Source organism: Hyperolius riggenbachi, chromosome 3, assembly GCF_040937935.1.
Source record: "Hyperolius riggenbachi isolate aHypRig1 chromosome 3, aHypRig1.pri, whole genome shotgun sequence".
NCBI lineage: Eukaryota > Metazoa > Chordata > Amphibia > Anura > Hyperoliidae > Hyperolius > Hyperolius riggenbachi.
Window position 1 is genome coordinate 208,081,351 of NC_090648.1, and position 16,097 is coordinate 208,097,447.

Genomic DNA, 16,097 nt, shown 5'->3' on the forward strand with positions numbered 1-16,097 from the left:
TATTAGCAAACAAAAAGGACTGGATCATTGCAAGGTCTAGACACATCACGTAAGCAGTATTCATTTGACAATAAGCAGCCTAACATACGCTTCATGGTCCAAGATGGCCGCTTCCTCAGAGGCAGGTAATTGTAGTAAATAATCCATGACAAAATAGATTGAATTAAAAAAAAAGAAAAAAAAAAAAAGTCAAATAGAGCACCACATGTGGATGGACAACAGGCCCTTGCTGGATATTCTAAGAGGGTCCCAAGACATAACAAGAGGGGCCCAGCGCTGGATTGATGGGCTTGAGAAGAATGGGGTGAGCCTCTAGACTAATCAGAGGCTTCCCTCTAGTGCGGTGTGGACTGTATCAAATATTTACATTCTTCCCCGATCCAAGTTCACTTCAAAACTCACTATTTTTTTAATTGGATGTTTGTTGTCCTGATGGCTTTATACTAACCAGCTTTGCTTATTACTGCTAGAACCAAGCATGACAGTCAAAACCAGTCTTATCAGTCTGATGACAGCTTGTACTCACGTGCAACTGTCATTAGAACGACCGCCCTGTGCACGGGTCTGAAGACCCATAGTTTGAAAAAGTCCAGCATGTGTACGCGCCTTAAGCCTGAAATAGCTCTGCTATCCCTGCTATCCAAGTAAATATCTCAAACTAAGAATACCCTAACTGGCTTCTAACGATAGTCACTAAACTTTATATAGCTTGCAATTAGAAGAGAAGCAATGTCTCTTCTATCCTACAAAAATGTAAGGAATTGAAAGAGACTTGTAGATTAGATGATCTCCTTCACACATCACAAGACAGAATAGATGCCTATGTCCTCGAATGGGCAGTTTGGGTAGATTTTAGAGACTCCCCAGAAGTTTGGAAAAATAGCTTCTTAAAGAGAACCTGTACTGAGTAAAATTATTTAAAATAAACACATGAGGTAACTTCAAATGAACATTACATAGTTACCTTGCCATCAGTTCCTCTCAGAAGCTCACCATTTTCTTCTTACAGTGATCCCTTCCAGTTCTGACAACATTTTGTCAGAACTGAAATATATCAGTTGCTGTCAGTTATATATATCAGTTGCTGTCAGTTACAGCTGAGAGGAGAACTGATGTGTCCATGTTTCCCTATGGCTCAAGTGGGCGATGTTACAGTTTAACTGTGTGCTGACCAGAAAGCTGTTATGGGGTAATAGCCATTTTCAAAATGGAGGATGGAGAATTCCATTGATCACAGTGGACAAACAGGACGCAGGAGAGGAAAAATAGATGGAAGAGTAGACTGCACAGGAGGTAAGTAAGACTTGTGTATGTTTATTTTGACTTTTACTTTTCAGTTCAGGTTTTCTTTAAGAATTCTAATAATAAAACCTCCTGGAGATGGGCCTAATAAATCAACAAATATATCTATTCTCTTGACTAAAATGTGCATTCGACAGGAAGGGCAAGATTAACCACTTTGTCCTCCTTGACGTATAAAAACGTCAAGGAGGACAGGCGCGCTCCCGATCATTGATTCCTCTCCCCCGCTGAAAAAGCGACAGCTTCTCTCGGAAGCTTCGCTCTTTCTGAAGCTGTGTCCCTCTAAGCGTACATTGTACGCTTAGAGTGACGTCATGTAAAAAAAATCGAGATTGCCATCTTGTGGCCAAAATGTAAAACTACATGTAAATGCCCAAAAACATTACAATACACCAATATTTCCCCAAATAAAACACTTTTAAAACCCACCCTCTCAAAAATGCCCACATAAAATGTTTAATAAAAAAAAACAAAAAAAACATTACTATAAAAAAAACAAAAACACATAAATATTTACCTAAGGGTCTAAACTTTTTAAATATCTATGTAAAGATGAAATATTTCTCTCTATTTTTTTTTTATAAGCTTGTAAATAGTGATGTATGCAAAACGGAAAAAAATGCTCTTTTATTTCCAAATAAAATATTGTCGCGATACATTGTGATAGGGACATAATTTAAATGGTGAAATAACCGTGACAAATGGGCAATAACAATACGTGGGTTTTAATTATGGAGGCATGTATTATTTTAAAACTATAATGGCCGAAAACTGACAAATAATGATTTTTTTCATTTTTTTTCTTATTCTTCCTGTTAAAATGCATTTACAGAAAAGTGGCTCTTAGCAAAATGTACCCCCCAAAGAAAGCCTAATTGGTGGCGGAAAAAACAAGATATAGATCAGTTCATTGTGATAAGTAGTGATAAAGTTATAGGCTAATGAATGGGAGGTGAACATTGCTCGGATGCATAAGCTGAAAACGACTGAGATGTTAAGTGGTTAAGGGGTTGAGACTGATGTCCTTTATGTTTTTTTCCTGTTAGTCCTTTTCTTTTGCCTTCTTTTCCTTCACCTACCTGTGATTTTACCAGCAGTCTTCCCTCAATTGTGACATCTTAGTATCAAGACTACTCTGGGCAATCATCTACTCATATTTCAGTGAAGACAGACTCTATTATCTTTAGATATGTGGATTAAGGTAGAGTCATATAATACATCTGAGTTTGTCACAAATATGAGAAGCTATAAATGCAGATCTGTGGCCTTATATGGGAAGTTACGTAATAAGTTGTCAATTGTCTGTACTATGCCTGACTGTAAAGCAATTTTTTTTTTGTCAAAAAAAATGAAACCAAAAACACCTATTATTACAAAAAAAATTCACATTCATTTGTGAATTTTCGCATGAAGGTTTCCAGAGCATGAAAAATTTGCATACTAATGCAAATCTTTACTACAAGAAACGCATGCAAAAAAACTGACCCCTGCCTTAGAAATGCTGAATGAGCCCATACTGCTTTCAGCTATTTTTCCCTGGACAGGTCAGGGACATCCATACCGCCAGAGAGGTCAAGTCATATTCACTTAAGTTCTTCATGAAATTAAAATTGTATATTTAAATATCAAAGGCTTATGATATAGGAGTATGGCAGAGTTTCTTTTTCAGCTTATGCCAGGGCATTTCACTCCCACGCTTCCATTTTAGACCTTTAATATGAATGACTTCACTAGTCAGCTTCACAATATTTCTATTGTCATACAAGTCATAGCTCATCAAAATAATCCTTTAGTGAAAATACAGTTGTCCTTCAGCCACACCTGCACCACAAATGAAGACCTTGCTTCCAAGTGTAACTCCAGCTCTTCTACAAGCATGGATCCCCACTGAGAGCGGTTCTATAAGAGCTCCTTCTTCAAATGTCACGTTATCAGGAAGTCTGCAGGAAAAAAAAAAAAACACGTATTAAAAATAGACCTTTCCACACCGACAGCATTCTTATCTGATTTTTGAAGTGCTTGCATTATGCTGATCGCAAGGCCGATCTAATTTTGTGTAAATTAATCCCTACACCACCTCATTTTGTGTACAGAAAGTGAAAGTGAAAGAGTATCATGCATATGTTAGGGAGAGCAGACGTAAGACAGAAAAGAATCCCTACTAAGACCTGTCCTGCAAGGAACACCCCTTCCTTAGTTAGGTGCCAACAAGCTGCTTGTCAGCATTTTCTGGGGGTGACAGAGCAGCGCATTGGAAGACTGAGAATGGCGCAGAGGGGACAGTGAGGCATGGCATAAAGCAGGGAGCATGCCTGTGTGTCCTATCTGCCCCCCATGCACTGCCTTGGGTACACTTTAAGGTGCATTTGAATGAACATCGCTGCAACATAAAGGCATATAAAAATTGCAGAAAAACTAGGTTGGATTCCCCTCAGCTAGGCACATCTTCGAATACGGACACAGCATCAGTGATCTGCGATGTAGTTTTGGTATTGTAATACAATAAAGCAGCACTGCTACCAGTACTTTAAATCCAGATGGAGTCCCAGGTCTATCACTTTTCACTTGGACTGTGTACCGCTAAGGGTTGGGGGTTCTTGGTTTGACTCCCTGCTGTATGGTCTTGGAATACCTATAGGTTGAGTGTGTGGTGACCTTCAATATACAGTATGTGTGTTATGTCACCTGTCATTGCTAAACTTGCTGAAAAAATGAGTGAGGAAGATACAAAATCAGTATTGATGTAGTACCGACACTTAGCATGCACTGAATCCATGTGCCTCAATCAGAGGGTATCCTTTAATATAAGCAGTTTGTGGTGTGCAGCCCAATTTAGCCCTGTCCAAGGTGCTTTGCACATATCTTGCATTAATAATTCAGAATAGAAGCAGATGGGATTTGCCTAAAGATCTCAGGAAAAGTGAGGCACAATACACATAAAATGGGAGAATTGCATATACTGCCACCTGCAGTGATCATATATAAAGTAGAATGTAAATGATTGCATAACTAATTTTTTAAAGATAAATTTTAAGGACTTTTTGAGAATAAAACACAAAAAAATAAACAAAACATTCCAAAAGAAATATGTTGTCAATTAGAAAAGCATTACCTTAATTATACAGTAGACTTTACTGGTACAGAGGGTTCAATAAACAGAAATGACACATGGGCACTGTACACTATAATGACCTGTATACCAAGATTAAGCAGGATACTCTAAAATATAGTAGTTCATTGATGGAGATTCTGAACCATTGCAATGATATAGAAATAATGATGTCAGATGAGTGCACCCAGATCTTCCACACCTTATCAAATGTATTAAACTGACAGCGTGATTGGAGCATAAGCTTATAGAGGGGTAGATTAATTTGAGGGCTGGAGGAGAGCTCTGCTTCCATTTCACTGTAAGTGATTTCGTAGCATAGAATAGTATAATACGTATAAATACTTTTTGTTTTATTTCCCACATGCCGAGCAGATATATTTTCATGGACAACACCACCGGAAGGTTAAGCTTAGAAGAGACAAAATGAACCACTGATTTCCAGTACTGTTACAATCTAAACATTCCGGATTTTAATTATAATAACTCACTGAGGAAAAATGGTTGCTCAGATGAGATATGGACTTACTTGTAGCAGAAGTTTGCATTGTGTGTGTAGTATCTGCATAAGTTTCCATCGTCAGGTGGTGTAGCACAGAAAAAAATGGTGGGAGACAGGTTATAACGTCCAGTTTTGCAGAATTCATCTGTCTCTCTTGGAACCCCAGGTTCAATAGCCACCCTGTCACCTGCAGAGTTCAATGAGACACATATTTCAGCCACAGGAACATCAAATCAGATGTTAAATAAAGACCACCTTGTAAAATGAAAATCACTGTCCATTACTTTACTTGTTACACAACAAAAATCAGGTCAATGTTCTTAGAACTTCCTTAAATCCTTGACATGTTTGAAGGTCTCTAGAGGAGGTATCATAAGATCTACAGTAAACCTGTACTGGACTTTTTTTAAATGTTTGCTATTATGTTTTTAATACCACAATATGACGCATCTGGGTAATATAGGAACATTGTGGGGATTACTGAAATTATAGTAAATTAGGTGACGTGACTGAAGTCTCCAGTATGTTCCCACTCTTGCTGTGGATCCTGCATGTAACTGTGGTCACACAGCCACCAATTCACCTTCCAGTTTCATTATCTACGCTCTGTCATGATTCAGGTCAGGGTGGCAAACCGTAGCCAGTTGATTGCAGACATTCTTTAATTAACCCATTCCTGGCTTGCTGTATTACTTAACCACTTCAGGACCACAGTCTTTTCGCCCCTTAAGGACCAGAGCCTTTTTCTCCATTCAGACCACTGCAGCTTTCACGGTTTAATGCTCGGTCATACAACCTACCACCTAAATGAATTTTACCTCCTTTTCTTGTCACTAATACAGCTTTCTTTTGATGCTATTTGATTGCTGCTGCGAGTTTTACTTTTTATTATATTCATCAAAAAAGACATGAATTTTGTCAAAAAAATGACTTTTTTAACTTTCTGTGCTGACATTTTTCAAATAAAGTAAAATTTCCTATACATTTGAGCGCGAAAGTTATTCTGCTACATGTCTTTGATAAAAAAAAACCATTCAGTGTATATTTATTGGATTGGGTAAAAGTTATAGCGTTTACAAACTATGGTGCCAAAAGTGAATTTTCCCATTTTCAAGCATCTCTGACTTTTCTGCGCACCTGTCAGGTTTCATGAGGGGCTAAAATTCCAGGATAGTCCAAATACCCCCCAAATGACCCCATTTTGGAAAGAAGACATCCCAAAGTATTCAGTGAGAGGCATGGTGAGTTCATAGAAGATTTTATTTTTTGTCACAAGTTAGCGGAAAATGACACTTTGTGACAACAACAACAAAAAAAAAAGTTTCCATTTCTTCTAACTTGCGACAAAAAAAAAATGAAATCTGCCACGGACTCACTATGCTCCTCTCTGAATACCTTGAAGTGTCTACTTTCCAAAATGGGGTCATTTGTGGGGTGTGTTCACTGTCCTGGCATTTTGGGGGGTGCCTAATTGTAAGCACCCCTGTAAAGCCTAAAGATGCTCATTGGACTTTGGGCCCCTTAGCGCAGTTAGGCTGCAAAAAAGTGCCACACATGTGGTATTGCCGTACTCAGGAAAAGTAGTATAATGTGTTTTGGGGTGTATTTTTACACATACCCATGCTGGGTGGGAGAAATATCTCCGTAAATGACAATTTTTTTATTTTTTTTACACACAATTGTCTATTTATAGAGATATTTCTCCCACTCAGCATGGGTATGTGGAAAAATACACCCCAAAACACATTATACTACTTCTCCTGAGTACGGCAATACCACATGTGTGGCACTTTTTTGCACCCTAACTGCGCTAAGGGGCCCAAAGTCCAATGAGTACCTTTAGGATTTCACAGGTCATTTTGAGAAATTTCGTTTCAAGACTACTCCTCACGGTTTAGGGCCCCTAAAATGCCAGGACAGTATAGGAACCCCACAAATTACCCCATTTTAGAAATAAGACACCCCAAGGTATTCCATTAGGAGTATGGTGAGTTCATAGAAGATTTTTTTTTTTTGTCACAAGTTAGCGGAAATTGATGTTAATTGTTTTTTTTCACAAAGTGTCATTTTCCGCTAACTTGTGACAAAAAATAAAATCTTCTATGAACTCACCATACTCCTAACGGAATACCTTGGGGTGTCTTCTTTCTAAAATGGGGTCATTTGTGGGGTTCCTATACTGCCCTGGCATTTTAGGGGCCCTAAACCGTGAGGAGTAGTCTTGAAACCAAATGTCGCAAAATGACCTGTGAAATCCTAAAGGTACTCATTGGACTTTGGGCCCCTTAGCGCACTTAGGGTGCAAAAAAGTGCCACACATGTGGTACCGCCGTACTCAGGAGAAGTAGTATAATGTGTTTTGGGGTGTATTTTTACACATACAGATGCTGGGTGGGAGAAATATCTCTGTAAATGACAATTATTTGATTTTTTTTACACACAATTGTCCATTTACAGAGAGATTTCTCCCACCCAGCATGGGTATGTATAAAAATACACCGCAAAACACATTATACTACTTCTTCTGAGTACGGCGATACCACATGTGTGACACTTTTTTGCAACCTAGGTGCGCTAAGGGGCCTAACGTCCTATTCACAGGTCATTTTGAGGCATTTGGATTCTAGACTACTCCTCACGGTTTAGGGCCCCTAAAATGCCAGGGCAGTATAGGAACCCCACAAGTGACCCCATTTTAGAAAGAAGACACCCCAAGGTATTCCGTTAGGGGTATGGTGAGTTCATAGAAGATTTTATTTTTTGTCACAAGTTAGTGAAAAATGACACTTTGTGAAAAAAACAATAAAAATCCAATTTCCTCTAACTTTTGACAAAAAATAAAATATTCTATGAACTCATCATACACCTAACAGAATACCTTGGGGTGTCTTCTTTCTAAAATGGGGTCACTTGTGGGGTTCCTATACTGCCCTGGCATTTTACGGGCCCAAAACTGTGAGTAGTCTGGAAACCAAATTTCTCAAAATGACTGTTCAGGGGTATAAGCATCTGCAAATTTTGATGACAGGTGGTCTATGAGGGGGCAAATTTTGTGGAAGCGGTCATAAGCAGGGTGGCCTCTTAGATGACAGGATGTATTGGGCCTGATCTGATGGATAGGAGTGCTAGGGGGGTGACAGGAGGTGATTGATGGGTGTCTCAGGGGGCGGTTAGAGGGGAAAATAGATGCAATAAATGCACTGGGGACGTGATCGGAAGGGGGTCTGAGGGGGATCTGAGGGTTTGGCCGAGTGATCAGGAGCCCACACGGGGCAAATTAGGGCCTGATCTGATGGGTAGGTGTGCTAGGGGGTGACAGGAGGTGATTGATGGGTGTCTCAAGGTGTGATTAGAGGGGGGAAATAGATGCAAGCAATGCACTGGCGAGGTGATCAGGGCTGGGGTCTGAGGGCGTTCTGAGGTGTGGGCGGGTGATTGGGTGCCCACAAGGGGCAGATTAGGGTCTAATCTGATGGGTAACAGTGACAGGTGGTGATAGGGGGTGATTGATGGGTAATTAGTGGGTGTTTAGAGGAGAGAAGATCTGCGGGCGATCTATTGGTGTGGGTGGGTGATCAGATTGCCCGCAAGGGGCAGGTTAGGGGCTGTTTGATGGGTGGCAGTGACAGGGGGTGATTGATGGGTGGCAGTGACAGGGGGTGATTGATGGGTGATTGACAGGTGATCAGTGGGTTATTACAGGGAATAACAGATGTAAATATTGCACGGGCGAATTGATAAGGGGGGGTCTGAGGGCAATCTGAGCGTGTGGGCGGGTGATTGGGTGCCCGCAAGGGGCAGATTAGGGTCTAATCTGATGGGTAACAGTGACAGGTGGTGATAGGGGGTGATTGATGGGTAATTAGTGGGTGTTTAGAGGAGATAAGAGATGTAAACAATGGATTTGGGAGGTGATCTGATGTCGGATCTGCGGGCGATCTATTGGTGTGGGTGGGTGATCAGATTGCCCGCAAGGGGCAGGTTAGGGGCTGATTGATGGGTGGCAGTGACAGGGGGTGATTGATGGGTGGCAGTGACAGGGGGTGATTGATGGGTGATTGACAGGTGATCAGTGGGTTATTACAGGGAATAACAGATGTAAATATTGCACGGGCGAATTGATAAGGGGGGGTCTGAGGGCAATCTGAGCGTGTGGGCGGGTGATTGGGTGCCCGCAAGGGGCAGATTAGGGTCTAATCTGATGGGTAACAGTGACAGGTGGTGATAGGGGGTGATTGATGGGTAATTAGTGGGTGTTTAGAGGAGATAAGAGATGTAAACAATGGATTTGGGAGGTGATCTGATGTCGGATCTGCGGGCGATCTATTGGTGTGGGTGGGTGATCAGATTGCCCGCAAGGGGCAGGTTAGGGGCTGATTGATGGGTGGCAGTGACAGGGGGTGATTGACGGGTGATTGACGGGTGATTGACAGGTGATTGACAGGTGATTGACAGGTGATCATTAGGGATAGATGCATACAGTACACGGTGGGGGGGTGATCAGGAGGGAGTAGGGGGCAGATTAGGGACTTAAAAATAAAATAGCGTTGACAGATAGTGACAGGGAGTGATTGATGGGTGATTAGGGGGGTGACTGGGTGCAAACAGTGGTCTGGGGGGTGGGCAGGGGGGGGTCTGAGGGGTGCTGTGGGCGATCAGGGGGCAGGGGAGGGGGAAATCAGTGTGCTTGGGTGCAGACTAGGGTGGCTGCAGCCTGCCCTGGTGGTCCCTCGGACACTGGGACCACCAGGGCAGGAGGCAGCCAGTATAATAGGCTTTGTATACATTACAAAGCCTATTATACTTGTTACATGCGGCGATCCGGGTGCTAGTAACCCGCCGGCGCTTCCGAACGGCCGGCGGGTTACAACGAACGGTGGGCGGAGCCAGTCCCCGGCGGCTGATCGCGTCACGAATGACGCGATCGCCGCACAGACACTCCCGCAGCCGCCCCCGCCGATGGGCGTATTGCGGTCGTTTGGGCCCGGTCTTTGCCGCCGCCCATCGGCTGGGGGCGGTCCTCAAGTGGTTAATGTAACTCGATTGGAGATGCTGTACACATCAAGCCCATCATGTAGGTAGAATATTTTAGCACTGTCACAACAACATCATTATTATTACTGTGTGTTCACCAGTACTTTACAGAGCACATAGTCATGTCACTTACAATCTAATTCTAACCATAGTTATAGTCTAGTGCCCCTATCATAGTCTAAGGGCAATTGTGTGTGGGGGACCAATTAACTTACAGGTATATTTTTGAGATGTAAAAGGAAACTAGAGTGCCAAGAGGAACCCCAAACTACCACTGGGACAATATACAAATTGTCATGCAGACAGTGTGCTGGCCCAGACTTGAACCAGGGACTCAAGCAATGCAAGATGAGAGAGCTTTCTATTCACTACACCATGGCCCAAAAATGAAAGAGAAGAGGACTGGGAACTATCCGGAGCCTTCTTGGGAAGGCCAGAATGTTTTCTCTCAAACAAGAGAATTTATGTTCCATGCTTGGAGTTCGCCTTATGTTAATCTCTCCTTCTTTCATAGTAAAACTGAGGTTAGGATGCTGTCAATCAGAAGGATGCTGAAAGCATGCAAATTATCCCTTGAGGCAGGGAACATACTTGACTGTTTTCGTACGCGTTTTCTGCACAGAAAAACTGAGAACTCATGTTAATCAATGTGCTAGTTCACACTTACTGTGTTGTTCGCACGCAGAATAAAAACTGACATTCTGCATGACTCTGCACATTTTGGCAGTTTCCTCTATCATTTACATCAGCTGCTGTGAAAAACCGCGCGCGTTTTCCTGCATGGAAACACTTAGTGTGCAGAAAAAGTATGCAGAAAAACGCGCGCGGAAAACTGAAAGTCAAGTGTGTTCCCTGCCTAAGGTTCTTGAGAATTTAATAACTGCTTTTTTTAGAATGTTTAAAATGGAAAAAAAATACAACAATCCCTACCCACCTCATCACACTGCTTATTCTTATTCTGGGAATCTCAGTTAGATGTCCTGGATCTAGTGACCGCAGCCGGTCTTTTGCCAGTTAATTCATGTAATTTTTACTTTCAGCAAACTGTACAAGAGGCCATCCAATGGCAATGTCAATTTTGCAACCTGCTATAAACAGTATAACTACAAGGCTAGCTGCTCCCAGCCTGTATCCAAGCTTGCGTGTCAATTTTCGGTTCAATTAGAAATTGGAGTCATGAATGCATTTGAATTGCACCCGTTTTGAATGCAATGTATGTAGTTAGCCTATTAGAGGTGCACCTGTGGACAAGCTAAATGCACACCTAGGGCTTGATTCACAAAGCAGTGCAAACAGTTTAGCACGGGTGTGCTAAACAGTTAGCACGTGAACTGCAGTTCGCGGACTTTTGCCCGCGCAAAGTGCCGCGATTCGCGCGATCGCAGACTTTTGCGCACGCAATTTGCCACGATTTGCAGCAAATTGCGCGCGCAAAAGTCAGTGAACGGCACTTTACGTGCTAACTGCTTAGCACACCCGTGCTAAACAGTTTGCACCGCTTTGTGAATCAAGCCCCTTGCATTCAAACAGATGCCGCATTTATTTAAAATATGGAGAATGACTTCCACAAACATTTTGCATGCAAATTATTAGGTAATGGACCCTTCCACCATGGTGCGACTAATCATTCAGGTGTGGCATGTGCGGTTTGGGATGCGCAGCCCCCAGCCCCTCCCCCCCCCAAAAAAAAAGATTAATGTTATTACCTGGCTTGAGATGCGTTACTGAGGATCCCACTTTGACCACTGTCCCTGCAGCTTCATGTCCGAGTACCATAGGTTTTTTTACAATGAAGTCTCCGATGCGTCCGTGCTGCCAGTAATGTACATCAGAGCCACATATTCCAACTGAATGCATTTTCAATAGAACCTCTATACAAAAAAACCCCCAATATTAAACACAGACTGCACACCACAATTCCTAATGACTTATTTACCACAGCTTCCTAAACGATGCGATTTATTTCTGATCACATTAACAGCATTGTAATCATGTGATTTTTAGCCTAAAAACACTAAACTGCTTTATATTTGCAAATTCAGCTTTAGCAACATTCTGAAGAAACAAAACATTTATATACTGATCATCTACACTAAACAGTGCAACGTCTCTTCATAAACAAACAAAAAATATGATACTGCATTTTTATTATGTTAGTAACATTTATATTGATTAATACATTTTTGTTCACATTACAAGATTCTATAATCATTTAAAAAAAACTTGGTCATCTTAAATGAATTTAGGTCTGGAGAAGGCCTTTGGCTTCTTCCTTGTATGGTACAGCTGGATGAAGTGACAAACTATGTTCATAGAAGTAGTATTCTTGAGCCCATGTAGTGCTGTCTGTGGGCTAGAAAATCATGGCCATCCAATACTGGCTTTTAGCCTGGTCCCTTGCACAAAGAGAATTTTCTAGATTCTCTGATAGTTTTTTCTATATGTACAGTAAATGGTAAAAATCCCAAGATTATTATACTCAGGGTTTCCCCCCCCATTTGCCAGGATGATGTTACAAAGAATAATGTACCCCTCCTAATCACTACTTCTCAGACACTCAGTCTCTCAGGAATTGTCTTCCTGAACCTATTCATGTTACTGACCTGTTGCCAATTAAATTAAGAATATGTGTTTTTTAGATTTACAAAGCTTTTTCTCAGTCTTTTGGTTGCACTTTTCCAACAAGTTTGAACCAGATTGCTGGTGCTAGATTCAAAATGAACATCTACATACGCAAACGCTTAAAAGTACAGGCTACAGTACCACCACATGTGAAAGGAAGGAGTACAGGCAGAGAGGGAGTAAACCGCTGTTTCAAAACAATCTATGGTGCTTCATCAAGATCTGATGAAAAGCCACAGATTATTGGTGTGAAACGGCTGTTGACCCCCTCTATACCTGAGCCTCTCCCCTTCCACGTGTGGTACTGTAGCCTGTACTTAAAGAGACTCCGTAACAAAAATTGCATCCTGTTTTTTATCATCCTACAAGTTCCAAAAGCTATTCTAATGTGTTCTGGCTTACTGCAGCACTTTGTACTATCACAGTCTCTGTAATAAATCAACTTATCTCTCTCTTGTCAGACTTGTCAGCCAGTGTCTGGAAGGCTGCCAAGTTCTTCACTGTTGTGGTTCTGCTATGAACTCCCCCTTCCAGGCCCCTCTATGCACACTGCCTGTGTGTTATTTAGATTAGAGCAACTTCTCTCTTATCCTTTACAAGCTGGATAAATCGTCCTCTGAGCTGGCTGGGCTTTCACATAGTGAGGAATTACAGACAAGGGCAAAGCTGTTTGCAGGAAGAAAAGAGCAGCCTGAAACTTCAGTGCATGAGAGATGCAGGGGGAAAGAAACACACAAATGATCTCTTGAGATTCAAAAGGAAGGGTGTATACAGCCTGCTTGTGTATGGATGTATTTTCTATGTGTGGACATACTGTACATCAACCTACTTCCTGTTTTGGTGGCCATTTTGTTTGTTTATAAACAAACTTTTTAAAACTGTTTTTAACCACTTTTAATGCGGCGAGGAGCGGCGAAATTGTGACAGAGGGTAATAGGAGATGTCCCCTAACGCACTGGTATGTTTACTTTTGTGTGATTTTAACAATACAGATTCTCTTTAAGCATATTTGGAATAAAACATTTTTATTGGATGTGTGCTTTTGCTGTGCTTCTCCATACTGGACTACTTCTGCTATTTGGTAAGCAGCACTCCTTTGTTTTTGTCACGGTCCTGTGCACTGGCAATCTCTTTTGTTGCGCAAACATATACATACATATAAAAAATATTTTAGTTTCAACATCTGATATGGCGTCATTGTACTGTTTTCCGCTGAATATAATTCATTTTTCTCGTAATCCTCAACATTCTATTTTTATTTGCATTCACACAAAAAATTCTGGAAAGACTGTTGAAATTAAAATACATCTTACCATTTGAACCAGGTTCAGGAATGGGACGGTTTTCCTGACACAGAAAAAAAAAGGGAAGAAAGATAAAAATCTTGTAGGCATGATATTATGCTACTATTCACCAAATTATACAATGATGATTTGTAATATAAAATGAAATTATAAGCTTCTTAATCAATTCCGGAACTACGTCTTTGGACTCTCCGTCCTGCTGGTGGCTGTGCGGCTCTGAAAGGATGTAGATTCCAATGCATCACCACCGCGCACTCATGCCGTCCTTGGCGTTTGTGCTGCTGTTCCATCGCTGCACTCGCTCTGCTGTCTCAGTAACAGCAGAGCTTCCGCATCTCCGTGATTAGCTACTGACCCTGTGATTACTGTAAGCTAATCAAAGTAATCACCGGGCGCAATAGGGAAAGGACGGCTGTGGTCCTTCAGGCGTCTCGAAAGGGTTAAAGTGTACCTGAACTGACATATGTGACACGGTGAGATAAACATGGATTCATATAGCACCAATCCTACTTAGGACTTGCTTGTGTTGATTTTTTTGGTGTGTTTTTTTCTTTCATCTAAATGGTTAATAAACCTAGCTGAATGAGCAAGGCAGCTCTTCTGAAAAGTAAATATTCTCAAAACACTTATCTGACTAAGCAAACAGTCCTGATAGCAGGAGAGTGCTGAAAAGCCATTTCTTTTTGTTGGCAGTTGAATGAACTATATATTTTTTTATTGCTAACATGGGTGCTGTACACACTTCAGGATTAAAATGTAATTCCTTAAAAGTGAAAATAAGAATGTAAGACTCCAGGAAAGTTCCACTGTCAATATACATACAATTAAAGTACACCTGCACTGATGCATTATGGGGTCTCAATACTTACCAGTTCCTTAGTTTGGATGGACTACACTCTGCCTTCTTGTTAGTGGCTTTGAGTGGAGCAAGTCAAACGGAAGACAAAAGGCTCAAATCATGCTCTGTCCACTCTGCGTGCCATGCATGTCCATGTATCTATGCACAGCAGCCACAGCTGGGAGTGTTCTGAGCTTGTGTACTTCAGAAGTGCCACTCGTGCAAAAGTTGGAGAACAATTGGCAATATTAATTACAATTGGTCAATCCAACTCTAGGAGTGGCTTTATATCAACATGCTATTATTTATTGCTTGCTCTGTACTTGAAGAAATCCCCCCTCCAATGGTATGACAAACTGGTGAGGGATTTGGGGGAGTTGTCGGAGGAAGATTGGTCTGACACTCTCCAAGTTGTTCCTATTGTTTCTACTAATGCATCCCAAAAGCTATCTCAGCTAAATATTTTACATAGGAACCCCAAAAGGTTGTATGCTATGAAATGCAGAGATGATCCTATTTGTGCACGCTGTCAAAGAGACCATGGAGATCTTTTGCACATGCTGTGGCGATGCCCCAAATTGCATAGGTATTGAAATTCTGTTCTAGACATAGTGGACAAAGTCTCTGGAGTGACGGTCCATCGAACAATTCAGTTTTGTATTCTTGGAATTTTTACTGGTTTTACCTTGTTAGAGTCTGTGCGAATTATGCTCCATCGTTGCTTGTTTCAGGCTAGGAAACTTATTTTACTACTCTGTATTAATTGAATCCTCTTTCTGTTAATACCTGGATAAAACAAATGAATACTTACCTAAAGCTTGAGAAATTGATTTATCTACATCGAGGGGCTCCTCAGAAATTTGAATCTATTTGGACCGGATTGCTCAACACTACTGGATTGCCGGACTATGATCTTGTTCGTGACACGAGTTTGGGGTTTTGGTATGATTGTATATGCTTAATTACTTACCTTGTCTCATTTTCCTCTCTGTAAGATTGTGGTATGCCTGGTCACATTGTCCTGCTGCTCTGGTTTACTGTCAAACTTATGATGGTGTTATTAATGTTGCTATTTTTGTATGCCATCCTTTCTTTTTGTTTAATAAAGGCTGATTTAAAAAAAAAAAATTATAAATATATATATATATATATATATATATATATATATATATATATATATATATATATATATATATATATATATATATATATATATATATATATATATATATATAAGCCAAGGGATGAGCAGCACAAACCGATTTTTATGCAATACTATGCAAAGCATGCACGCAGCACTGGAGAACCCCAATCTCCATAAGAAATATATAAATACAAAGGGTGCTGCAGCACACAACAGGAAAATAGTGTCACTATTTTCCTGTT

The 16,097-nt window shown here is 41.0% G+C and overlaps 1 protein-coding gene across 2 annotated transcripts in view; it reads right to left on the minus strand.

Moving 5' to 3' along the window:
• Positions 1-16,097, minus strand: part of SORD (sorbitol dehydrogenase) — a 39,582-nt gene that overhangs the window by 7,234 nt on the left and 16,251 nt on the right. For both annotated transcript variants that reach the window (XM_068275602.1, XM_068275603.1), the window contains exons 3-6: positions 13,883-13,916; positions 11,654-11,818; positions 4,941-5,100; positions 3,124-3,242 (exon numbers count right to left, since the gene is read on the minus strand). In XM_068275602.1, the coding sequence (XP_068131703.1) occupies positions 3,124-3,242; positions 4,941-5,100; positions 11,654-11,818; positions 13,883-13,916 (478 nt within the window). The remainder of the gene's footprint in view (positions 1-3,123; positions 3,243-4,940; positions 5,101-11,653; positions 11,819-13,882; positions 13,917-16,097) is intronic.